The 26872-nt window shown below is 40.8% G+C and overlaps 1 protein-coding gene across 1 annotated transcript; it reads left to right on the top strand.

Annotated features, from left to right (window-relative positions):
• LOC128064379 (myosin-2) lies at window positions 1–24912 on the top strand. The gene is made up of 39 exons (XM_052657040.1): window positions 1–185; window positions 1639–1862; window positions 1951–2094; window positions 3649–3805; window positions 4562–4589; window positions 4673–4781; window positions 4869–4961; window positions 5362–5425; window positions 5543–5641; window positions 6095–6198; window positions 7165–7303; window positions 7666–7784; window positions 7873–8022; window positions 9332–9502; window positions 9628–9937; window positions 10387–10457; window positions 11285–11372; window positions 11460–11577; window positions 12178–12301; window positions 12390–12526; window positions 13948–14203; window positions 15769–16011; window positions 16123–16299; window positions 16379–16524; window positions 16606–16696; window positions 16783–17172; window positions 18285–18411; window positions 19087–19205; window positions 19339–19535; window positions 20249–20432; window positions 20515–20680; window positions 20780–20904; window positions 21071–21379; window positions 21466–21669; window positions 22185–22310; window positions 22391–22561; window positions 22645–22749; window positions 22869–22964; window positions 24628–24912. The coding sequence occupies exons 2-39, from the start codon at window positions 1659–1661 to the stop codon at window positions 24778–24780; spliced, it is 5814 nt and encodes a 1937-aa protein (XP_052513000.1). The 5' UTR covers window positions 1–185; window positions 1639–1658; the 3' UTR covers window positions 24781–24912.
• Window positions 24913–26872: the final 1960 nt, after the last annotated feature.

Genomic DNA, 26872 nt, shown 5'->3' with positions numbered 1-26872 from the left:
CTGCTCCTTCTGCAGGCTTTATACCCACGGCTTCCGTGGCCCTCTGTTAACAACAGCCAGCGACGTAGCGAATGGGGCTGTCTGGTTGGCTTTGTTTTATTTTTGGTTAATTAATCAAGTGCTTTTCCCTTTTCTTCTGTAGAACCGTCTCACTTCCAGGCTGCATCTTCTCACTTGCTAACAAGGTAAGATTTGGACTAACCAGTCCCTGGAGAGGGCAAGAGCCTCTGGGATGGATGTGTGTCACTTGGCAACCTTTGAGAAAGTGCTCGTCTCAGTAAATACCCAACAACTGTATTTCAGGAAAGATGCAGGAGAGGGAGAAGGGGGCAGAGGACTTGCCTTTTAGAACAATGCACATAGTCTTAGGACTCTTGGCATTGGTGGGATGACATTTTAGCAAGGAAAAGGTTGTGAGAAGAATATTGTTTCCATAGGGGGACAAAACATCTGCACTAAGATTCCCTGGTTAAATATCTCAAATTTGTAAAAATGTGTCCTGCTTTTAGAATTCATTTAGCAAACATGATATCTAACAAGTGAGAAAAGAACAACCTAGGAAAGTGGGCTGCTTTTCCTTCTGTGAAGAGTTTTAAAAAGTTACCAATGCTAAGTGTTACACGAAACCAGAACACTGAAATTTTTGTTACATAAATAATGAAGGTATTAGTCTGCCCACTACTACACACTGCATTTCTAAAGAGAGAGACTGGTGGGTAGATGATTAAAGTGAGTTTCAAGTAACTCGATCATGTAATGACTGAAGTAGCATCATCTGCCAAGCCTTTCATTCTACTGATGCCGCCGGTGATCCTCAGACAACACTCAATGGAGCAGCCTGAGCCTGTGTCCTTCGGAAGGATATGTGGAACAGGAAAGTGAGCCTTCAGTGGAGAAGAATGAGGATAATGTTTTTTGTGGCTTTTATCCTCAATTAGTTTAAGTGGGTTAAGCTGATTAACTGGATTTAATATGCAAAGAAATTATGCTAGAGAAATTCTACTAAGCACCTAACTCAAAAAAAAAAAAAAAAAAAGATAAACAAAATTATAATCTGACCTCCTGCCAAATCCACTGAACATGAGCACTTCCAGCTGAACACCTAAAGGAGGAAATAAAGTTCTCATATTATACGGCAAGAAATGGAATTCTCTTACACCATAATAAATGACATTTTCCATCTTAGTCATAGCCTGAACTTGTTCAAATTGCTTTCTTACTCAAATTTTAACTTTTTTCTCAAACTGTCTTCATTCTGTCTCATGGGCTGTGAATTACAAAAGGCAATACTGTGATCCCTAAAGATGGAGATGCTGAGGCACAGATCAAGGGCAACCCAAGGTCACAAGCTCCTTAGCAGCTTGTGAGGCTACCCCTCAGCTCTCTTATTAGAACATCAGTCTTGAAGGATGAAAGAAGGTAGCCCCGAGTCCACTGCTGGGTACACAGTGACCCCAGATGCCTTTGAGTCCTTGTGATTTCTCGTTATTATGTTTGCTTCAGTAACTACAGCGTAGAGTACAGTGCCTCTGCCTGGTGAAACTTCCAACTGGGCCCGTGAAATATCATCAAGGTAGAGATTTATGCGTATAGATGACAGTTCAGAATCTCTACTAAGAAATGCTTCATCGCCTTTAGGACCTCTGAGTTCAGCAGCCATGAGTTCAGACCAAGAAATGGCAGTCTTTGGGGAGGCTGCTCCTTACCTCCGAAAGTCCGAAAAGGAGCGCATTGAAGCCCAGAATAAGCCTTTTGATGCCAAGACATCTGTCTTTGTGGCCGAGCCCAAGGAATCTTTTGTCAAAGGGACTATCCAGAGCAAAGAAGGTGGGAAAGTGACGGTGAAGACCGAAGGAGGAGCGGTGAGTAGTCCAGGAGCTGACCACATGCTACTGATTATTTTGTTTGGCCACTTGGTTGACATAAACAGTTATCCTTCCTGTTTACCAGACTCTGACAGTGAAAGAGGATCAAGTCTTCCCCATGAACCCTCCCAAATTCGACAAGATCGAGGACATGGCCATGATGACCCACCTGCACGAGCCCGCTGTGCTGTACAACCTCAAAGAGCGCTATGCAGCCTGGATGATCTACGTGAGTGCTCCCCAAACCCCAAAGTGGTTTTGATCACTGGACCCTGTCAGCTCAATGTACTACAAATGGGTCACAGACAGTGATTCACTGCACTTTCACTAGTAGTGGAACTAATTAAGAGGTTCACGATTGCTACTGTAAGGCCCAACCCAATAGCTGGCACATAATCCTTTGTCTTCCCATCCAAAGCCAGGCAAAGCCACTGTCCACATGGACTGGGTTTGCCACAGATCCCCTGAACAAACATGGTAGCAGCTACTGTTTACATCTCAACTACATGCCTGCGTCTCCTCTCATCCCCATTCCTGCTGCAGAATCATCCAGAGGAAAAATACAAACTTATGTTTCAACACTTAGAAATAATGTTTTTAAAGACCAATTTTCAATCCTCCAAAGTAACAGCAATTTGTATCTCTGTGTTCTGGTCCCTTCTGTGTGGAGCACTTCCTTGAAATTTTGCCAGCTTCCCCAGGCAGAGTTCAACGTTGTGTCCTGGTGTTTCTGCCCGGCAATAATGCTGAGAATGCTTTTTCAGAATAAATCATTTACATGTCCATCTCCCACACAGACTGGGAGTTCCTCAAAGAACAGTATCATATGTTCAAAGAAAAATAACATTTATATTTCATTCTTAGGGCCTTGCAGAAACTTTTCCCTTAACACAAACTCAGTAATACTAATTGAATTTACTACGTTAGGTTGACATTTCTGTAAGGTTTTGTGGTTGCTGCTTTGGCCCCACCACACAGCTTACAGGACCTTAGTTCCCCAACCAGGGATTGAACTCATGCCCCCTGCATTGGGAGTTCAAAGACCTAACCATGGGACCATCAGGGAATTCTCATCATTTCTGAATGGTGTAGTCACTGGTGCTATTCAGCTGGACTACACTTATACAAGTATACCTGTGATTAGTGTCAGAATCCATTCTGTTTGGTTGGCAGTTATCCTAGACCAGATGTCAAAAATATTGGAAATCCAGCTGTTGTAATTGTAATGCATTCCCATCATTCTCTGTTCTGTTTCACAATTCAGGAGTAGTTTACAAATATTTCCCCAGTATTGCTGCATACCTTCATGTTTGCCTTTTTAAATGTCTGGATCATACTATCTTAAGAAGATTTTCCATAGTTCACCTAATTATTTCATACTGTTGACTACTTAGTACCTAAGTACCATAAATTCATTTTCATAGATCATAAATTCATTTTCATGAATTTGAACTATCTTAAAAGAAATATACTATTTTCTAAACTATAGTAAGAATATATTAAACATTATATTTTTTAAAAAACCCACAATTTTGGAGCTCCTACTATGTGAAAAATCACTGTGACAAATCCCAAGAGGAATAAGAATCTAAACTGTATTCCTCACCCTCAAGATTTTGTTATCTTGTTGAACCTTTCAACTAGTTTCCATGCTGATGCCTTGAAGATGTGTAGACCACTTCCTTAGAGTGTTCTTTTTCTGTTAAAATTCATTAAATAATTGAGCTGCGCAAATAACAGGAAAGGTGTCTGGTTAGTTATTCTTTCTTATTCACTTGCACAGACCTACTCAGGCCTCTTCTGTGTCACCGTCAACCCCTACAAGTGGCTGCCGGTGTACAATGCAGAGGTGGTGACGGCCTACCGAGGCAAAAAGCGCCAGGAGGCCCCGCCCCACATCTTCTCCATCTCTGACAACGCCTATCAGTTCATGCTGACTGGTGAGTGGGATGTTTGCCATGTGCATCTTTTTAGGAGATGAGACTCTAGCAGAGAGAGACTAACCATAGGAGAAAGAGACTCTACTCATCTCAACACACTCTTTGAGGTGGTCCCCTAATGCCATCGCCCTTTGCCCAGAACCAACCAAAACATACTCCAGATTATAAGGTGTATCTGGAATTAGAGCGGTCATACTATGAATCTTCTTCCTGGAATGCTGTCTCAGCTAGACCATTCTAAGGCACAACAGCACCTTGGGGAAAGGACTGAGAGATTTCCTCTTCAGAGAGAGTAGAATATCAAAATGAGCCTTTAGTTTTCCCTGAAAATGTGACTAAGACCAGGATTACTTCCAAAGCTACCACCTTCACTATACTGACTCCTTCTCCCACATTAAAAATATCTCTAATGCCTTTTTTTTCATTACTTCTTGTACTTACAATAAACATGCTACTAACTTGTCATTTAAATCCACCTGAAAACCCAAGCCCACTTGGTGTGCACTTAGTGTGGAGTATAAAAAGAGAAAGTCTGCTGCTTCCTTGCCGTGTTCTGTTTCAGCGGTGGTCTGTAAGCTGATGTGATGGGGGAGCCTCAGGGAGCAGGAGAGAGGGGAGCTGGGAAAGGTGCTGGGCCTGGGGACCACCAAGCCCTCAGGATTGCTGAGAAATACTAGGTTCATACCATTGTATTAATTTACCATTTACAAATATATTTTAGAATGGTATTGACTGCCTATAATTTCTCTTTTATAGACCGTGAGAATCAGTCAATCCTGATCACGTAAGTAGATTTGATGCTTTGTTTTGACGACTGCCATAGCTGCTGGCTTTGGGACCTCTACTGACTTGGTTTTTATTTGACAGCGGAGAATCCGGGGCAGGAAAGACTGTGAACACGAAGCGTGTCATCCAGTACTTTGCAACAATTGCAGTCACTGGGGAGAAGAAGAAGGAGGAATCTGGCAAAATGCAGGTGGGCCTGATGGACATGTCAGAATCATGACAGAAAGGGTGCTCAAGAGGCCCTACATGTGAGCACTGCTCTTGTGTTTCTCTGCAGGGGACTCTGGAGGATCAGATCATCAGTGCCAATCCCCTGCTGGAGGCCTTTGGCAACGCCAAGACTGTGAGGAATGACAACTCCTCTCGCTTTGTAAGTCTCTTGGACATTACCATGGACACTACTCACTGGTCAAGATTTATGGGATGTTTGTGAATACATTCTCTGAGTCTTTTTCATTCCCATTATACCATGGTTCTTTCCTTTTCTTCTAAGCACGTAATAACATGGATCCAAGCCTTGTCTAAAAAGAAATGTGACCCTATATCTGAGTTCTTATCTTCCATTACCTACAATTCTTCACAGATTTTTAAATTAAAGTTATTTTATCTATAAAATAGGAGATACATCTTTTTCTAAACCTGATACCAATAGTGTCTGAATTGATTTACTATTAAAACTTTAGCACTTAGTGCCAATGTTAGTGTTTTGAGTTTCTCAAAGATTTGGTATGATTCAGTAACAAAGTAGTAATATTAACTTTTCTTTCAAGGGTAAATTCATTAGAATCCACTTTGGCACTACAGGAAAACTGGCCTCTGCTGATATTGAAACATGTAAGTGCCTGGATAGTCTTTACCATCATTTCTATTTCTTATGACCTACAACACTGAACAGAAATAAAATTTGCATTCCATATGAATTTTTCTTGTTTGTTATTAATTTCTTTTCAGATCTGTTAGAGAAGTCTAGAGTTACTTTCCAGCTTAAGGCTGAAAGGAGCTATCATATTTTTTACCAGATCACATCAAACAGGAAACCAGAACTAATTGGTAAGAAATGTTATCATTTCTTTACAAAATTTATCTCACCTACACCTATCGATGCCTGGTCAACTTGGTATTCCACGAGGGAATTTTGTTAACTGTATACATTATCTTTATTTTGAAAATCGCTTTATAAGTTTGATAAAAATTTATGTGTGCTCTTCATAAAAGTTCAAAAAGAAAACTGAAAACACCTCCAAATCTTATCACTATGAAATAACCACTATGAACACTTGGATGAATATAATTCTAGTCATTTTCTGTACAAATATCTTTAAATATATACATACATACAATAGCTAGAATCAGAGTTACATGCTCTTCCATCATCTACCTTTTTTACTGAGCAATAATATATCATGGCTGTTTCCATTCTAGTGCCTTAGAATTTGTCTTGTAATCTCTCGTTTTAATGAAGAGGATATTTCTGCTTACTTTTGCTTTCTTCCACTTACTTAGAGATGCTTCTGATTACCACCAACCCATACGACTACCCATTCGTCAGTCAAGGGGAGATCAGTGTGGCCAGTATTGATGATCAGGAAGAACTGATAGCCACAGATGTAAGTAAAACACAAGAAAATTAGAATGATTATTTTGGATGGAGTGATGGTCCCTCTAGATAAACATCAGTTTCTAGTAGATATCACAAAAGAAACTTCAAAGATGGGCATGACCTGGAGTCAGCTGAAAAGACTGGTGTGTGCTCCTACAACATCTCACTTTCCCTTAAGTCTTAATGATCTATCCTTTCTGAATTTCCCTAAACCATTTTTTAAAATCTGTGCGTGTGCTCAGTTGCTCAGTCATTTCAACACTTTTGCGACCCCACAGACTGTAGCCTGCCAGGTTCCTCTCTCCATGGGATTATCCTGGCAAGAATACTGGAGCAGGTTGCCATTTCCTCCTCCAGGGGATCTTCCCAAGCCAGCGATAAAACCTATGGGTTCTGCACTGGCAGGTGGATTCTCTATCGCTGAGCCACCTGGGAAGCTCGTAACAGTTAATAAGTGCTCTTTTATTGAATGATTCCCCTACCCCTTTAGTGCCCTGCTATGATTGCTTATTTTTCCTTTTCTTGTCTATCAGTCATTTTGAAACTGGCAGTTTGATTCAAGTTAAACAATTTTCCTTTGAGTCCAGAAAATGAGTTAAATGCAGAGTCATTATTCTCTCGTTCTATATTTCCACTTACTCTAAGAATTTAGAAACAATCATTTGGATGACTTAATGTTGTCTTACAAGAATCTATTCCACCTCTCAAAACAACAAGTTAAATAACTATCCGTGTTCTCTATTTTAAATTTACTTTTGGCATCTTCAGAAGGTATGCACCTGTGATTCCCATGCTCTGTGCTGGCCTCTGACTGACCAGCTCCCTAGATACCGAATCTAAGGAGCTCCTTGCTCTGCATCAGTACTGGTAGTTTCCTCGGTTTGACCAAAACAATCAGGAATCCAAATGTGAAATATTGATAGTACACATGTGGATCCTAACTTGACAGTTATTCTACTGGTTGTATTGGCAGAGTGCTATTGATATTTTGGGCTTTACTAATGACGAGAAGGTCTCCATCTACAAGCTCACGGGGGCTGTGATGCATTATGGGAACCTGAAATTCAAGCAAAAGCAGCGTGAGGAGCAAGCAGAGCCAGATGGCACTGAAGGTACCAACTCAGTCACCCACCTGACTTCACGTCTGCTTGAAAATCACGTTCTTAACTTGCTACCCTTGAGCTCTCCTGAGAAGACAAAGTCATTTCCGAGAATTGCATCTGAAAGTATACCTAGATAAGATATATGTGGCATGGCTATTAGCCACATGTTGCTACAATTTTGAAGTTCTTTAGGGAACACTACCCATAATCAAGGTCTTGAATTTAGTTGGGGTGGGGGTTGGAGAAGGTAAGAATACTCAAAAGATATTCTTAAAACATTGCACAAAATGCCTGTAGCTTATTTATTTATTTTTTTTAAGGAAGTGGACTGCTTTGGGCAATAACATCATTCTATCCTTTCTTCCTTTCAGTGGCTGACAAGGCTGCCTACCTCCAGGGTCTGAACTCTGCTGACCTACTCAAAGCTCTTTGCTACCCCAGGGTCAAAGTTGGCAATGAGTATGTCACCAAAGGCCAGACTGTAGAGCAGGTAGGTACATAATTCAAACTCACCACGAGGGATGCAGGCATTTTACAGCCCTCTATTAACCTCAAGAAATACTCCTTTCTCTTTCAAGGTGACCAATGCAGTGGGCGCTCTGGCCAAAGCCGTCTACGAGAAGATGTTCCTGTGGATGGTCGCCCGCATCAACCAGCAGCTGGACACCAAGCAGCCCAGGCAGTACTTCATCGGGGTCTTGGACATCGCTGGCTTTGAGATCTTTGATGTGAGTTGGTAATCAGTTCATAAGGGATTTTTACAATAAAGCAATGGATACTTAGTAAGAAGAAATTTGTGAACATTACAACCTTTTATTACCACTGTCAAAAAGTTATGCTAAAATTTAGAAGAGAGTGACTGGGCAGCTACTAATTATTTATTGTAGTGGCAATTCCACTACTATGAGAAATAATCCACTTAATGAGAATGCTTTAACTCACTACATGATCTAAAGGGAGTCAGGAATTAGGTTGGTATAATGAGAAATCTAAAAACCCCACAATGCAAAGTGAAGTTAATATAAAAACATCTAAATAAATCTGTGCAATGTATAATATGCTCTCAATATATGGTAGAGAAACCATTCAGAAACATATAGGCAGATGATAAGAGCTGAGAAAGGGTCAGTAATTTAGAGACAGCATTAATAAATTCAATGCAAGGAACTCTTAATTTCTCAATGTGATATGGGATAAAAACTCACGTTTGATTATAAAATACATTTTTTCTTCCTTATAATTTTAAAGAAGCTTATCTTCTTCTAATTATAGACACAACACTTAGGCATGGCAGAAATCATTGAAAATCAAAGAAAAGAATTCCACACTGATTCCACTATATGTGAAAGTCACTCAGTCGTGTCTGACTCTTTGAGACCTCATGGATTATAGTCCATGGAATTCTCCAGTCCAGAATAGTGGAGTGGGTAGCCTTTCCCTTCTCTGGGGGATTTTCCTAACGCAGAGATCGAACCCAGGACTCCCACATTGTAGGCAGATTCTTTACAGCAGAGCTACCAGGGATTCCACTATATTTATCTACTTAATGTTAACATTTTGGCTTTTCTTTTCCAAAAAAATGAGTGTGTGTTAACATATTGTATATGATATTAAATACTTGATTTTTTTATCTCACATTAAAATATAAAGGTGGTGATTATTGCTCCCTCGCAATGTTGACTATGATTGCTTCCACACAACAGAGAGAACCTTCCAGTCAGCTTCTAATAGGTTGCAAATTAGCTGCTAAGTGAGTGAATAGAAAATGCCAAAGATAAAGGAGATAAGTACAGAATGATTAAGCAGGAACTCAGAAAAACACCTGAGTCAATTTAAGCAAGTACAAGAAAAAAGAATTACTAATGATTTAAGATTTTGGATAAAATGACAGCAGAGAAACCATAGATTTCATAGGTCCCCAAGGATTTTGGTATCTATAATCTAAAGGCTATTCGATATACATGTTTTAATTAAAAAGTCCTATATTTTAAAATCTCCACTATGCTGAGAGAAAAGTAAACCCATCTGTTTATTTAGTTCAACAGCTTTGAGCAGCTGTGCATCAACTTCACCAACGAGAAACTGCAACAGTTTTTCAACCACCACATGTTCGTGCTGGAGCAGGAGGAGTACAAGAGAGAAGGCATCGAGTGGACGTTCATCGACTTCGGGATGGACCTGGCCGCCTGCATCGAGCTCATCGAGAAGGTCTGTTTCAGGTTTCAGAAACTATGTTTCATGATGACTAAATTATTCATACATCTTGTTTAAGCCTATAGACAGAGAAAAATGCTTACATAGAGTTGTAACGTTGTGTCGCGGGCTGCTTCCAGCCTATGGGCATCTTCTCCATCCTGGAAGAGGAGTGCATGTTCCCCAAGGCCACGGACACCTCCTTCAAGAACAAGCTGTATGACCAGCACCTGGGCAAGTCTGCCAACTTCCAGAAGCCCAAGGTGATCAAGGGCAGAGCCGAGGCCCACTTCTCCCTGATCCACTATGCGGGTGTCGTGGACTACAACATTACTGGCTGGCTGGAGAAGAACAAGGACCCCCTGAACGATACCGTGGTTGGGCTGTACCAGAAGTCTTCATTGAAAACTCTAGCTCTCCTTTTCTCTGGGACTCCAACTGCTGAATCAGGTAATGCTCAAAAAAACCCCAATGTTTTCTCCTGATATTACAAAGCATGGTGTTAGTGGTATCCCAGCCCAGGCTGAAGTGTTATGGCCAAATCCATTGTGCCTCCAAGTTCTGAGGAAGCAGGCTGCATCATGACATTCATTCTAGCACTGGTGAAGGCCCTGCTGCCAAGAGCTAGAAAGGAACTTTCAACATCTTAAGCAATGAAAAGGCTTGGCTTCTATCATTCTCTCCTGCTTCTTCCTCCATATCTGCTGCTTATTGAGTATCACTGGAAAATGGATATGAACTTAACTGATATATAAGATTCATTCAGGCTCAAACAGAGAGGCCAGCTGCATTGAAAAAAAATGCTCCATCTGAACACAAAAATCAACAAATGGGCAACATATAGCCCTGTCAATTTAAAATTATATCTGAATAACATCTTTTCCTATCTTTTTCTCCAGAGGGGAGTGGAACTAAGAAAGGTGGTAAGAAGAAGGGCTCTTCTTTCCAGACGGTGTCTGCACTTTTCAGGGTAAGGAGGAAATTGGTTTTGACACTCTCTTGTTACTTTGTGAATTTGTTTTTAAAAGCACAAGTCATTTAGGGATTGACCTTAGCTAATGATTTCTGTTAATCGAGTTTTGGAGAGAAGAGCTTTAAATTACTTGGAAATTATTAGGTCATCTTTTATGCTAAGCCAAATAGTAAAAAATATTTTATATGTTATAAAACAATGCTCTGCTAGCCATAATCTAATTGAGTTGTGGAAATAAGCAATGGTACATACTCAAAAAGACTAAGTCCTCAGTAGCTCTAATGAAAATCTGACAGTTAGTCTTTAAGGAACCTAATATGGTATCCTTGCTCTTAATCTAGTCAATTCTCAATTGTAACTGGTAGGTTCCCCTTACAGATAATCTTTGTGCCCCCAAAGCTGACAGAGTTGAAAAGGGGAAGCTATATTTATGAGAAGTAGACCAAATGCAGTGCAGGCATGTTTCCTTACTGGAGAACCACAGAGTTTAGCAGAAGAAAGGGTGAGTCTAGGATGGGAAGCCAATGGCTTTGTGAAGGCTTGTGGGTGGCCAGGGGCCAGGACTGAGAGGACGATAGTGCTTGGATACGGAAAAGATTCAGCTGTCAAGACTGCTTTCTATGTGTAACTCCTGCCAACTTGAGTGGAACAAGAGGTACTAAGGAGGAAACTGCCTCTCAGGAGAAGCTTACCAAGGTGCTACCTTAACTGAAAACGGTCCACAAGGGTCATTCAACTCAGTCATGGACACTGATTTTATAGACATTGCCAAGGTTCCATAAGCATGTCTAAAACTCAGATAACAGGGTTTCCTGATTTTACAGGAAAATCTGAACAAACTGATGACCAACCTCAGGAGTACCCATCCTCACTTTGTGCGGTGCATCATCCCCAATGAAACGAAAACCCCTGGTAAGACGTTCCAGAGATGAAGAACAAAGCATGACTGCCATACCTCCCTTTACAAAACTCTGCAATGACATGAACATGTATTTGTAGGGGCCATGGAGCACGAGCTGGTCCTGCACCAGCTGAGGTGTAACGGCGTGCTGGAGGGCATCCGCATCTGCAGGAAGGGCTTTCCCAGCAGAATCCTGTATGCGGACTTCAAACAGAGGTCAGCCTCTCCTAATCATGCGGTATCCTGGAATTCAGTATAGGTATACTTAGTGCAAGCAAAGCAATTTAGTAAAAAAAACCATGCCTCTATTTGTTATTTTTAACTTGCCACAAAAAGTGTAAAAAGTTATAAGCCTCAAAGCACCTTTAAAATAAAGATACACCACATGGTGGGTACTCTGTGGACTTTTCACTGGATTTACCATGCTCCCAGCTTAGCTCACAGATGTCTGCTATAACTTCAGGGAACATCATATCTGAGTACTTAATATATTTGGGTTATTTCATTTAATCCTTCCAAAGCCACAGTAGAGATTAAGCACTACCAATAGCAAATGCATTTATTGGTCATCTACACATTAATGTGAACCAGATTATAGGATCCCTTCCTGAGAACAGGGTCTGATGAAGCAGAATGGAAAGTTGCAACTGCGCAGAAAGGTAAAATACTAGATTGGCCATCTATGTATACAATGTCCTTCGTGTGAAGAAAATAATTGTTTTAAAGCTCTGACTTTTTAAAATCAATCATTTAGTGTTAGCTACTTCTAGTCGCATCAATAAACCAAGTTTTAGAAAACTATATTTACTTTATCAGATACAAGGTATTAAATGCAAGTGCGATCCCTGAAGGACAATACATCGACAGCAAGAAGGCTTCTGAGAAGCTCCTTGCATCCATTGACATTGACCACACCCAGTATAAATTTGGTCACACCAAGGTAATAGTCTCTAAGGCCCACCTGGCACTATGTCTGTCCCTTTGGAGTCTGTGTAAAGTTTCTGATCTGCAACTCTGGCTATACACAGGTCTTTTTCAAAGCTGGTCTTCTGGGGCTCCTAGAAGAGATGCGAGATGAAAAGCTGGCCCAGCTGATTACCCGAACCCAGGCCAGGTGCAGAGGGTTCTTGGCAAGAGTGGAGTACCAGAGGATGGTGGAGAGGAGGTATACAAACATATTGCTTACTTAGTCATACTTTCTTTCTTCAGAAACACATTTGAGGTGGCTTACAATTAAGACTCAGATATCATAAGGCCACCAGAGTAAGAGGGATGAATAAGAGGCTGATGCTGAACTGGAGATACACATATACCAAAGTGCTTAAGGTAGCAATCACCAGGGAATAAACTGAACGCTCGGGTGAAAAAGAAAAAGAAAAAAAATTTTAAAGAGAGAAGCATAATGAAAAAGAGAGAGAGAAATGTGTAAGTCTCATCTAACGAGAAAATAGACCATTGAGCAAGCAGAGGCAAAATGTTGCCCCAGCACTTGGTTCTAATATGAATTTACTGGGTAGGTAATTAAATAAGATATTGAACTGCAGAGCACACGTTTATTTTCAACAGCAGTTTTACATAAATTGCAGAAACAACTTCTTTTTCTGATCACTTATATTATTGAATTATTATGATTTAAAGTATTAAGGGCAAAATAGGTGAAAGAACTTTTTCAATAAGTTAATACAATTTCACCAAGGTATCTCACTTTTTAGTGATCTAATCTGATGCAGTGACAGAGCTCTAAGGCTACAGGTCAGATGTCTCAAACTGTAGGACACATATGAATAGGATCCACAGGGAGAAAGGTATTTTACACTGATATTTGTATCTGCATGCATACCTATGTGTGTAAATACATAATTTACGTGAAACAGCTTTTCTATCACCTGTAGTTCTGCTAATATTTTCTACTATATTCTATTTCATTAAAAATAAGTTTGGTCATAACCCCCCTATATATATGTATATATATTTGGCCAATTGCCTATATATGAAGGCAATTTTAAAAAATAATTCATATTAAAGCAAATGTGATGATATTAAAGAATAGAATGCAAAAATCATACAACATTAAAATATAAAACCAGAGATTTTTCAAAAAAACTGAGTTTTTAATGAGCCTCTTTATCCTGTGCCTCACACCTGGCAGGGGTCCGTTTCCCCCTTCACTGCTCTCAGTGGTGTTCACATAGGAAAGTTTGCAAAGCACTGAAGCAGAGCAGTACTTCTCAAAGGGCGGTCCTTGGACCTGTATCATCAGCATCTCTTACAAACTTGTTAAAAATGCACATTTTTGGCCCCATCCATATCTACTGAATCTGAATCTCTAGGGAAATAGCCCAGGAATCAGTATTTTAACAAGGTCTTAGCTGATTCTTATATACACCAAAGTTTGAGAACCACCAATGAAGAGCGATGAAGGACTGCTGAGTCCTTGACCACCATCCCCAAATACAATTTCTTTCGTTTGTGTTTTTGAACATAGTGAGGAACATGGTGGAGGGCAGAACATCCAACTCTCAGTGCCAAGATTTCATCCCATTCCATCATACACACAGCATCTAATTTGCATTGGTTAAATTTCAGGGAGTCCGTCTTCTGCATCCAGTACAACATCCGAGCCTTCATGAATGTCAAGCACTGGCCCTGGATGAAACTGTTCTTCAAGATCAAGCCCCTGCTGAAGAGTGCAGAGACGGAGAAGGAGATGGCCACCATGAAGGAAGAGTTCCAGAAAATGAAGGATGAACTGGCCAAGTCAGAGGCAAAAAGGAAGGAACTGGAAGAAAAGATGGTGTCATTATTGAAAGAAAAAAATGACCTGCAGCTCCAAGTTCAGGCTGTAAGTGGTGGTATCATCCTATGTACTGCTGCTAATCAGGATGCAAGCATACAACTCTAGTCACTAGCAGCAGTGAGCTGGGTAGTCAGCGTCAGAAACATGCACTGGCGGGAGAAGGTTAAAGTGCTCTGATGGTGTTAATAAAGTCCATATTCCTTCATCACCCAGTAAATGCCTCCAAACCAGAACCAAGGCAATGAGCTAGAACTGGCCACTGTCTTCTGTTCTGTACAGTTTCATCACACTACAGCGTTAATGACTTCTTTTTCCTTTGAAGCTAGTCTTTGAAAGGGATTTTACCATGAAACCAGCCCAAATACAAAAGGGGAGAACAGCATGGAGAAAGTGATTTGTTTTCTCTGAAACTTCCTTGAACTTCTAGATGTTTATGAATCTTAAATCACAGTGTGCACAGCTGACACAGGACAGTATTCTACATCAGTTTTTACTGAATTACTGTTTGTTATTGATCTCTAAAACTGAGACTTGCTCTTTCCAATCCATCTCCACAGTCAGTGCCGCATCATATGACACTTGGGTTGCTGCACCAGCGCCTAACTTGCTCTGTCTCCCCCAGTTCTCTCCCTCCATCCAGCCTGCTCATTGCGATGCCTGAACCAATCATTTTACAACTGCTTTCATCAACTCTGAAATGTAATTTATGAGACTGTCTTTCATTTGAAGTGAACTGAATTGGTTTGGTATAATTTACTCATCACAAAATCATATATTTTTTCCTGCTGATTAAGATTGGTCTCTTCTGTCGAGTTGGGGTGGTGTAATAACTGCTTCCTTTAGATTACAGAAGTGAAAAGAGCTGTTTTTCTGTCCCCATTCCCTTCAAAGCTATCCTGAATTCTCTTCTGTTGTCCCTAGAGCATCACTTAGATACTGTCCTACATTACCATGCTCACTACCTGTCTATGTGCGGCACATTTTATTCTTTTATGTATCCAAAGACTGATATGAAGGCTCACTGATGAATGTATCTATCAATTACTCTCTCGTTTCCATCCACCCCCAACCCTCTTAAGTAGAAACATAGGTTGCTAGGAATTAGATTACTTAATGCCTCAATTAGAATTTAAAGCATCATAACCAAGATCATCCTCCAAGACTACAAAGGGAAATAATTTGCTAGTAGTGGCTACATCTGGAAACTTCTGCTAGAATGCTTTCCCTTCTCCTGATCCTTCCCCCAATAAGTTCATTTCTACAAAACCAAGTCCTACCCATCTCTCAAAGCCCAACTCAAATGCCACTCCATTCATTAAATCATATCTGAAACAACTTCTCTGATCTTTTATGTCACTAATGGCTTTCTGAATTAATGATAGCTTGTTGGGGTTAAGCTTTCTAACCTACTGTAGAATATATTCTTCTAAATGAATAGAACAATGCCTGATACATTTTGTTTTTCCCAAAATGTGGAGTATCTGGCAATCACACATGGCAGGTGCTTCATAAAAGTTTAATCCAAAGAATTAATGGGGGAGATTTATACTGTTATCATTGTATAATACTTCATTCTTACTTCCCAATTTTGATTTTGCTTTCAACTCAAGGAAGCTGAGGGCTTGGCTGATGCAGAGGAAAGATGTGACCAGCTGATCAAAACCAAAATCCAGCTGGAGGCTAAGATCAAGGAGGTGACTGAGAGAGCAGAGGATGAGGAAGAGATCAATGCTGAGCTGACGGCCAAGAAGAGGAAACTGGAGGACGAATGTTCAGAACTGAAGAAAGACATAGACGACCTTGAGCTGACACTGGCCAAGGTTGAGAAGGAGAAACACGCCACAGAGAACAAGGTATGAAACATACAAGGAAAGTTTACGTTTTTATCATTACTAGGCAATACAAGCAAAAAACAGAAGCCACCAAAATGTAACATGTAATGCAAAGTGTTTTTACTTCCTAAGGTGAAAAACCTCACAGAAGAGATGGCAGGTCTGGATGAAACCATCGCCAAGCTGACCAAGGAGAAGAAAGCCCTACAGGAGGCCCACCAGCAGACGCTGGATGACCTGCAGGCAGAAGAGGACAAAGTCAACACTCTGACCAAAGCTAAGACCAAGCTAGAGCAGCAAGTGGATGACGTAAGTCTAGGGCTGTCAAGGAAATTTTCTTTGAAAGGCAGCTAAGCAATTCTTTTGACTCAGCATTATTTGTATTTAGCTTGAGGGGTCCTTGGAGCAAGAAAAGAAACTTCGCATGGACCTAGAGAGAGCCAAGAGGAAACTGGAGGGTGATCTCAAGTTGGCCCAAGAGTCCATAATGGACATTGAAAATGAAAAACAACAACTTGATGAAAAGCTCAAAAAGTAAGTATGAAAGGATGATTTATGGACTTGCTTCCAATATTGACTATGGACTCAACTTATCCATTACTACTTTTCAAAAAGGAAGGAGTTTGAAATCAGCAATTTGCAAAGCAAGATTGAAGATGAGCAAGCACTTGGCATTCAACTGCAGAAGAAGATCAAAGAGTTGCAAGTAAGTTCCTATTTCTCTCAGTCTGGCTCACAGAGCCACAGTTATGAGCATAAAGAAGCTAACATTAAGCTTCTCCCCACCTCCAGGCCCGCATCGAGGAGCTGGAGGAGGAGATCGAGGCCGAGCGGGCCTCGCGCGCCAAAGCAGAGAAGCAGCGCTCAGACCTCTCCCGGGAACTGGAGGAGATCAGCGAGCGGCTGGAAGAAGCCGGCGGGGCCACTTCCGCCCAGATTGAGATGAACAAGAAGCGGGAGGCCGAGTTCCAGAAGATGCGCAGGGACCTGGAGGAGGCCACCCTGCAGCACGAGGCCACGGCGGCCGCTCTTCGCAAGAAGCACGCGGACAGTGTGGCCGAGCTGGGGGAGCAGCTTGACAACCTGCAGAGGGTCAAGCAGAAGCTGGAGAAAGAGAAGAGCGAGATGAAGATGGAGATAGATGACCTTGCTAGCAATGTGGAAACAATCTCGAAAGCCAAGGTACTGCAGAGTCTGAGAAACTGTTATTAGCAGCAATGACCCATTATGTGCATGTCACAGTCTGCATAGGGCCTTTACACATAGGTGATTTGTTCTTTGCAGTAATCCAGGAGGTAAACAAGAAAGATAGCAGTACTTAAATTATTTCCACTCAATCATAAGAAGAAACTAAAATTCAAAGAAGCTGAGCATATTAACCCCACCACACTATTAACATACGACAACATCCACCGTGAACCAGGCTGTCCGTGTTCTCTAGCACTCCAACTGGGGAACACAGGTCTCCAAAATTCTCAACTATCCAACATGCAATTTCACTGTACATAAGTAGGCAGTGAAGTATTTATAAATGCTTTTTGAAAATATGTCACTACATTTTTCACAAAATCTTTAGTACATGATCTTTAATTTTTTTTTATCATGGGCAGACCTCAGAGATATTGCAGGTTTGGTTCCAGGCCACCACAATGAAGCAAATATCAAAATGAAGCAAGTCACTCAAATTCCCTGGTTTCCCAATGCATATAAAAATGATGTTTACACTATACTGTAGTCTATTAAGTGTGCAACAGCATTATGCCTAAAAAACATGCATCCCTTCATTTAAAAATGCTTTCTTGCTCTAAAAAAAAATGCTAACCATCATCTGAACCATCAATGAGTCACCGTGCCAACATCAAAGATCACAGATCACTGAAACAAATATAATAATGAAGAAAAGCTTGAATATTGTGAGAATTACCAAAACGGGACACAGAGGCATGAAGTGGGCAAATGCTATTGGAAAAATAGTGCTGATAGACTTACTGGATACAGGGTTGCCCAAACACTAAATTTGTTTTAAGAAAATATCTGTGAAGAGCGATAATACAAGGAATGCCTAGAATAATAAATGAAGCTTCACAATTAGCTTTTTAAAACTCCCAATGTGTGTCTTCACCTTAGGACAGCAATCGTATTACAAAAGATACAGAAAAAATTCCTATATATTACATACAAGAGAATTTATTTTATATGTCAAAATAAATTTTTTCTATTTTAGAAGAAACGGTAGCTGTAGGGAAATGTTATTAAAATGTCTGCACTTGCTTCTTCCAACTTTCCTCTCACAGGGAAACCTAGAGAAGATGTGCCGAACTCTGGAGGACCAAGTGAGTGAGCTGAAATCCAAGGAGGAAGAGCAGCAGCGGCTGATCAATGACCTGACGGCCCAGAGGGGACGCTTGCAGACTGAATCTGGTAACTCTCTCCTCCTTCATGAGGCCTAAAAGTGGAGATGATGTGGTCTAAAACAACTGATATGTGAGAGCCTAATAACAGCAACCAAGGACACGTGATTCACCGGACAGCTCAGACTCTCCCCCACGTGCAAGGTTACTTAGGGACGATGCTGAGGTGAAGACTTCCATAGGACTGGGCCAAGCTCTGCTCCACTAGGCCTTGAGGATTTGGCCGCATGGAGAGGATGCTTGGGGTCAAGGGTCTTTCCATCATGGGTCCAGGGCTTCTGTTTTAGATCATGCTTCCTTTTAGCTAAACCAGAATGAACCAAATTCCTGCATAGGGCAGTGGATAACCCAGTCTCTCAAAAGTCTTATGAAACAGGGCCAATGTGGAATTAAAAAGTTCAACTCCCTTCTTTGACAGTTATTAACAGGTTTTGCACAATAATGTAACCCTGAAAGAATCAGTAATGGAGAGGACAAAGAGAAGTTAAGCTGTGTTTATTCATTTAGGTTATTTTCACCATAAAAATCAGAAATTTGACATCAAGCATGACAATGTCAATAGAGAATTCAACCACCGAGCACTCAACTGAAAAGGGGGTGTTGAGATTTTCAACTTATTTCTCATATGGGCTTGCAAAACCTTTTCTTCGCTTTAACAAGTGGTGCCATATCATTTGCCTATCAGGTGAATTTTCACGTCAGCTAGACGAGAAGGAAGCTCTGGTGTCTCAGTTATCAAGGGGCAAACAAGCATTTACTCAACAGATTGAGGAATTAAAGAGGCAACTTGAAGAGGAGATAAAGGTAACTGGATAAGACTCATTTCCCCCTAACCTGACCCTAATTGGAGTCCATTATACCAACTTTTACAGGGTTTTGAAGCTTAAGAATTAAACACTAAGTATTCAGTAAAATGAACATATAACTCTCTTCGCAGGCCAAGAATGCCCTGGCCCACGGCCTGCAGTCAGCCCGCCATGACTGCGACCTGCTGCGTGAACAGTACGAGGAGGAGCAGGAATCCAAGGCTGAGCTGCAGAGGGCACTGTCCAAGGCCAACAGTGAGGTGGCCCAGTGGAGGACCAAGTATGAGACGGATGCCATCCAGCGCACGGAGGAGCTGGAGGAGGCCAAGTATGTGCTCAGATATGAGAGAATGTGCAGAGAATGTTGAACATCAAATCACAGAAACGGAACCGTTGAAGATTCAGTGAATTAACTCACAAACATTCACTAATTAGCTCCTACTGCCAGGCATTATCAGCCCCTGAGAACAGGACATGAATAAAGCAAACACCATCACCGACCTCTGAGCCTAAAATGTAGTTAAAACACAAAGAATAACAAGCACACAGATAATCAGCCTTATTGCTGGCTGTCAAGCACACCAAGCTCATTGATGCTTCAGGAATTTGTTAGCCCCTCTTGTGTCTGGAACAATCTCCCCCTGCCAGATCTCCCTCTGGCTCTCTCTGACTTCTTTTAGATCTTGACTCAAACATTAACTCCTCGGAAAGGACTTCCCTGAATATGTAAGAATAGCTGCCCACCCCTTACTCCATTTTATCCTCCCTCACTGCACTTTACATCTGCAAGAAGTTGTTATGCATTTTCTGACTTGCTTATTGTTTCTCTCTCTCACTTGTTTGGAAGCTTCATAAGGCAGGGACCTTTTCTGTCCTCTTCACTGCTGTGTACTCAGCATCTGGTTCATAAAAGGAGCTCATCAATATTTTTTTGAATGAAGGAGATTTTTAATATGAAGTTCCCCACACTTTTCAGCATGGTAACAGTTCATAATTCTCGGTTTGGTTTCCTTCTCTCTACAACCATGCGTAATCTTCCAGGAAGAAACTGGCCCAGCGTCTGCAGGCTGCTGAGGAGCACGTGGAAGCTGTGAACGCCAAATGTGCCTCCCTTGAGAAGACCAAGCAGAGGCTCCAGAATGAGGTTGAGGACCTCATGCTCGACGTGGAGAGGACAAATGCTGCCTGTGCAGCCCTGGACAAAAAGCAAAGGAACTTTGACAAGGTAAATTCTGCAGCAGCCTCTGGCCTCCACCGCTGTCCTCTATCCTTTCCAGCCAGGTAACTTCTTTTGGTGTGTGTTTCAGATCCTGGCAGAATGGAAACAGAAGTATGAGGAAACCCACGCCGAGCTCGAGGCGTCTCAGAAGGAGGCCCGCTCTCTGGGCACCGAGCTGTTCAAGATGAAGAATGCCTATGAGGAGTCCTTGGATCAGCTAGAAACTTTGAAACGAGAGAACAAAAACTTGCAGCGTGAGTCCCTTTCACTTTGAATAGTTTTCATGCCTTGGAGGTATCTTTCTCTTGTGTTTTCTGTCTGATCAAGTCTCTTCCCGTCTTTCACCCAAACAGAGGAGATCTCTGACCTCACGGAGCAGATCGCAGAAGGAGGGAAACGTATGCATGAACTGGAGAAAATAAAGAAGCAAGTGGAACAAGAAAAGTCTGAAATTCAGGCTGCTTTAGAGGAAGCAGAGGTATGAGTCAAAATGTACATTGTAAACAAATTCAGAAAAGAATTAGGACTAGCCACATACACTCAACAGAAGAATAAATGGCACAAAATTAGCGGAAGGAAAGGTGTGCATAAAAGCTGCCAAATGTGTCCATTCCCTGCTAATGTCATCCCTCACTGTTGTTAAGGCATCTCTTGAACACGAAGAGGGAAAGATCCTGCGTATCCAGCTGGAGCTGAACCAGGTCAAGTCTGAAATTGACAGGAAAATTGCTGAAAAGGATGAGGAAATTGACCAGCTGAAGAGGAACCACATTAGAGTTGTGGAGTCCATGCAGACCATGCTGGATGCTGAGATCAGGAGCAGGAATGACGCCATCAGGCTCAAGAAGAAGATGGAAGGAGACCTCAATGAAATGGAGATCCAGCTGAATCACGCCAACCGCATGGCTGCTGAGGCCCTGAAGAACTACAGGAACACCCAAGCCATCCTCAAGGTAAATGGGTTCAGGAGATGGTCCCAGTGCAGGTGGGTGACTGCAGCCCTGAGAACGAGGTGTCTCAATGATCGTTCATTCCACAGGATACCCAGATCCACCTGGATGATGCTCTGCGGGGCCAGGAGGACCTGAAGGAGCAGCTGGCCATGGTGGAGCGCAGAGCCAACCTGCTGCAGGCTGAGATCGAGGAGCTGCGGGCCACCCTGGAGCAGACGGAGAGGAGTAGGAAGATCGCAGAGCAGGAGCTCCTGGATGCCAGTGAGCGCGTCCAGCTCCTGCACACCCAGGTGAGACTCAGCACAAAGAACTCACCTTCAGTAAATGCCTAGGTCACAGAAAAGATAAACTTGAATTTTTTATATAACAGTCAGGTTTTATACTTCTACCAAATTTTCACTGCATTATTGAGAAATCTTTCACTATTTCATCTTGCATGTATTATTAGTTATTAACTTCTTAAAATATTCTAAGACTTGTCATATTCTTTTGGGTTAGTATCTTTACTGACCCTGGCTATCAATATTGACATTTTTATTGTGGTAAAGGAAATACTTGAACATGTTATAATTTTATCCTTGTGAGTGGTTTCACTGGTAAATGGCAGCTATAAAATTATAGAGATATTTGGTCTAATTATAAGAAATGTACGAAGATGCTAAATATTCTAATTGTATTACATAACAGAATAATATTCAAGGGCATTTGACTTCCAAATTTTTGTCTGAAATTTTTTTCAAACAGTGGCTACCACTAAGTACTTTAGTAACACGATTAAAAGAGCATATAACTTACTTTCAAACAGAACACCAGCCTAATAAACACCAAGAAGAAGCTAGAGACAGACATCACGCAAATCCAGGGAGAGATGGAGGACATTCTCCAGGAAGCTCGCAACGCAGAAGAGAAAGCCAAGAAGGCCATCACTGATGTGAGCAGAGGGCCACCCTGGGTGCTCAAGCTAGAATCTTGATGGGCTGTCTCAACTAGTTTTGTTTTACTGCTAATTAGGCAGCCATGATGGCTGAGGAGCTGAAGAAGGAGCAGGACACCAGCGCCCACCTGGAGCGGATGAAGAAGAACATGGAGCAGACGGTGAAGGACCTGCAGAACCGTCTGGACGAGGCTGAGCAGCTGGCCCTGAAGGGCGGGAAGAAGCAGATCCAGAAGCTGGAGGCCAGGGTGGGGCTCCCAGTATCTATCTACTTCCATTTATTCCCAGTGCCTTAGTGGATCAAAGTTCTTAAGCACCTACTCCCTTGCAGGTGCGTGAGCTGGAAGGCGAGGTAGAGAGTGAGCAGAAGCGCAATGTGGAAGCTGTCAAGGGCCTGCGCAAACACGAGAGGAGAGTGAAGGAGCTCACTTACCAGGTGCAGCGGCGGTTTCTATCCGCTAAGCACTCCTTGCATATATGGGAAATGCTCCCATGTAATGATCCAACAGTAGTGTGCTTTTGAACTAAGACCCTGGGGTTTTTATCATCTTTCAGACGGAAGAAGATCGGAAAAATATTCTCAGACTTCAGGACTTGGTAGATAAACTTCAGGCGAAAGTGAAATCTTACAAGAGACAAGCTGAGGAGGCTGTAAGTACTCTTAAGACAAAGGGAAGAAAGTCCTCTGATAAGAAAAACTCATAAATAATTAGATTTACTATTTACTTGTAGTAAATAAGCTATCTGCATTGTAGGAGACTAAGTACTTCTTAAAAATATTTGTACTTTTTTTAATTTTTAAAGTTAACCTTCTATCCACAAAGAAACCTCAAAAAATCTCAAAGCAGAAATAATACAGTCTACATTCTCTAGCCCTAGTGTGATAAAGTTGTAAAGTGATGAGAAAATATAAACAAAATTTTCCAAGCATTTAAATGTTAAAAAACTGACTTTCCTAAAAAATGTTTGGATTAACTTGAAATAAAAACACAATTACTGAATAATTTTTAACTGTAAATAGAATTTCAAGGAAGATGAGACTTTTATAAACCTAGAATGTAGTCTGAGCTGTCCTTGAAGGACAATTCATTTCTTTATATGCTTTCATTATGAATCAAAAATAAAAATAAATGAAGAAACTGACAGTCCAATAAAGAAGTTAAAAATCATAGTAAAATAATGAAGAGGTACTGTTAAAGGTAATATAGAAATGAATGAATTAGTATATCTTATTTTCAACAGCTAATCTCAGTAATATCTTGGGAATTAATAAAAAATAAATATACTTATATAATCAAAGAAAAAGTGAATGAAAATAAAAACTCAAAACATTACAAATGAGAAAGGGGACAAACCATATCAGGAAGAAGATTATTTTTAAAAATGCAAAATATGTATCTATCAAGGTGGTTGAAATCTTAAATAAGAGAATATAAATTATTAAATTGGCTGAATAAGTTATTTCAGAATTACTTCTGAAAATGAACTCATTCCAGATAGGTCTTTCAAATTTTGAAGGAACAGATAATCCCTGAGCTATGTAAGCCACTTCAGAGCATGGGAAAAGATGAAAAGCTTTCCAAATCATTTTAAGAAGCTCGTATAACCCTCATACCAAAACCTGTCCAAAAGAGAACAGGGGTGGGGAAAGATACTAAAGGCAGTTTTATTCATGAGTATGGTTGTAGTGAAGATAAATTACTAAGTCACTGAAACCCGTACTTTATTAAGGGAATTGTCCATCAGTGATTAAATATATTTAATTCCTACAAAGTAAGGATTACTTAATATTAAGGAGTCTGTCAACAGAATCATTACATACAAAGTAGGAGGGAAAAAGTGATTGTTTTGAAATGTGCCAAAATAATATATGATAAAATCCAACATTTATTTCCACTTAAAGAAGCTATTAAGAAATGCATCCTTAGTGATGAAGAATATCTAACTCAAGCGAACAGTCATCATCTTCCAGCGAGCATTGACAAGCATGATTTTACCCTTGCCTTCTTTCCTGCTTTTATATTATTTCTTGCTTTACTTGTGGTACATATTTGTTACCCTGTTTTGGTTACTTGTGGTACATATTTGTTACCCTGTTTTGGTTGCAAAAGTAGAGCTGCAATTCTTTATGAAACGTAAAGCCCCAGATAAATCTTAATTTCAATGATAAGCAAAGTCCAGGAGGTGGTAGGATAATAACGTCTCCTGTTGAGTATTCTAACTTCGTAGATGCCAAGTCCTTTCTTTCCTTAGGCCTACAGAGTCTACAAAGATGCTCAGTATGCGTTCCTTACAATTCCATTTTTATTCTCAGGAGGAACAATCCAATACAAATCTATCTAAATTCCGCAAGCTCCAGCATGAGCTGGAGGAAGCCGAGGAAAGGGCTGACATTGCTGAGTCCCAGGTCAACAAGCTGCGGGTGAAGAGCCGGGAGGTTCACACAAAAATCATCAGTGAAGAGTGATCGTGTCCTGATGCTATGGAATGACTGAAGAGAGGCACAAAATGTGAAGTCTTTGGTCATTTCTCTGTAATTATCATCTATCCTACCCTACTGCGAAGGAAATAAAGAGCATAGGGCACTGTATAAGCAGTACCCTTAGCCTGGTCTTTTCTTTCTCTCCTGAAGCAAAATCAAAACTGAAGTAATCATAGGCTATAAACAATCCCATTTGATCTGCCACTAAGAAGTAATTACGCACTTGCTTTTATTTTAGGTCTATAGTCATACTTTGGGGCTTCCCTGGCGGCTCAGCAGTAAAGAATCTTCCTGCAATGCAGGAGAAGTGGGTTCAGTCCCTGAGTTGGGAAGATCCCCTGGAGAAAGAAATGGCAACCCACTCCAGTATTCATGCCTAGAGGATCCCATGGACAGAGGAGCCTGGCAAGCTACAGTTCATGGAGTCGCAAAGAGTCAGACATGGCTGAAGCAACTTTCTATGCAAGGAATGGCCCTAGTTATATTCTCACACAGGGGTGCCTCTTGAAGTATATCATGAATTTTCCCTGCTAATTCTCCTTGAATTCATAGCTAATATGAATTCCAAGTATGGGTATTATTAGCACAGAAAGATTTTCATCATTAATACCAGTACACAATATATTCATAGTATATGTGCTGGATAATAGGTAACCATATGAAACAGTGAGATGTGACTTTTCTCTCTATGAAAGCCATAAAGCCTGGAGACAAAATATTATTCTTTATATTATGTAATATCAATAGGCTGTTTATTAGCCTGTTTCCAGACTTTATGGCCTCCTATAATTATGTAAAGAGTCAAAATAAATGATTACGAGTATCAATAAAATATGATCCCAAATAAATTATTCAAATGTATATTAAACCCACAGAATGATAAGAATTTGGTACAAAAGCTAGATATAGTAGCAACCTGAATTATTTAGAGGAGTTTCCCAAGAGAATCAAGATTTTTTTAAAGCCAGATTTAATTGCGATGCATAGCCAAAAATACAACCTTCTTGGACAGCATAAAGTAAAGGAAAGACTAAATGATGATTTCCCATCTGAATAAAAAGCACATCAGTCTTGGCCCTGCGAGAGAATTGACTAAATCATATCTGTGGAAGTAATTGCACAGGTAATTTGGATTCACACTGTCACACTGGCTCAGGAAGGGTATGGAATCACTTCTCACTGCCCTGGCCCATTTCACTGTGTTCCCACACCACCTGTAAATATTTGCGTGCCTCAGAACTTGGCAGTAATGACCAAAACCAACATCTATTTTCTACTTATTGGAAACTCTATCCAGAGTAGTCCAAAGGCTGTCTTAAAATTCCCACAGAATTCTATTGAGAGCATTATTAAAATGTTCTCTTTCTGAAAACACTCAACATTTTCCTGATAAAGTATGTAAAAAGGCAAAATGATGCACCTGTGGTTACAAAGCAGGTGAAGGGTAGGCTAGGGAAGCCCCTCTCAGACTTACATCTCCAAAGACCCTTCCTGAAGGCTTTAACCTACTCAGTTACCAGCAAGCACACTGGACTGCAAATCAGGTGCCCAGTGTCTACACTGCTGTGTCATTTGTGAACTCTCTTCTGTTCTTGGAATCTCAGTTACATTATTAGTGAACTAAGGAATAGGGGTTAGATAGTCCATTACAGGAATAAAATCATGTGACTGTTACAAACAGTATCTCCAGATATCTGCTTTTATAAGGCAGCCTTTTTGCATTGAATCAACCAAAATATCAGTATAATAATACAGGAGTGGTTGCCAAGCAGGGTACATTAAGCAAATTTTGTCTCAGTCCCGGATAAACAATGCTGACATAAGAGATGCAAGACCACGGAGACGATAAGCCAAATTTTTAAAATTAAAAATCAAAATAGAAAATAATGTACCAGTATTGTTTGTAAGCAAAGTGTGAAATATATACCATGGATAACTGATAGAGAAATCACAGATGTTACACATTTAGACAGAGAAATGCCCTGTCTTCTAGTGTTTTCTATGGTGACTTTCACAGAGGAAAACAGAAGTCACAAGCAACTTGCATTTAAAAAATAAAAGTGAAGGGAAGTTATTT

Source organism: Budorcas taxicolor, chromosome 19 (genome assembly GCF_023091745.1).
Source record: "Budorcas taxicolor isolate Tak-1 chromosome 19, Takin1.1, whole genome shotgun sequence".
NCBI classification, from domain to species: Eukaryota; Metazoa; Chordata; class Mammalia; order Artiodactyla; family Bovidae; genus Budorcas; species Budorcas taxicolor.
Note: the sequence above shows the minus strand (reverse complement) of the source record. Positions and strands in the feature narration are given on the sequence as shown.

What these genes read in the sequence shown, in the direction of transcription:
- LOC128064379 (XM_052657040.1), top strand. Translation starts at nt 1,659, where the DNA reads ATGAGTTCAGACCAAGAAATGGCAGTCTTTGGGGAGGCTGCTCCTTAC. An exon ending in AGCAAAGGAACTTTGACAAG is followed by an intron (nt 20,433 to 20,514) that starts GTAAATTCTGCA and finishes TGTGTGTTTCAG; the next exon opens with ATCCTGGCAGAATGGAAACA. An exon ending in TGAAGGAGCTCACTTACCAG is followed by an intron (nt 22,750 to 22,868) that starts GTGCAGCGGCGG and finishes ATCATCTTTCAG; the next exon opens with ACGGAAGAAGATCGGAAAAA.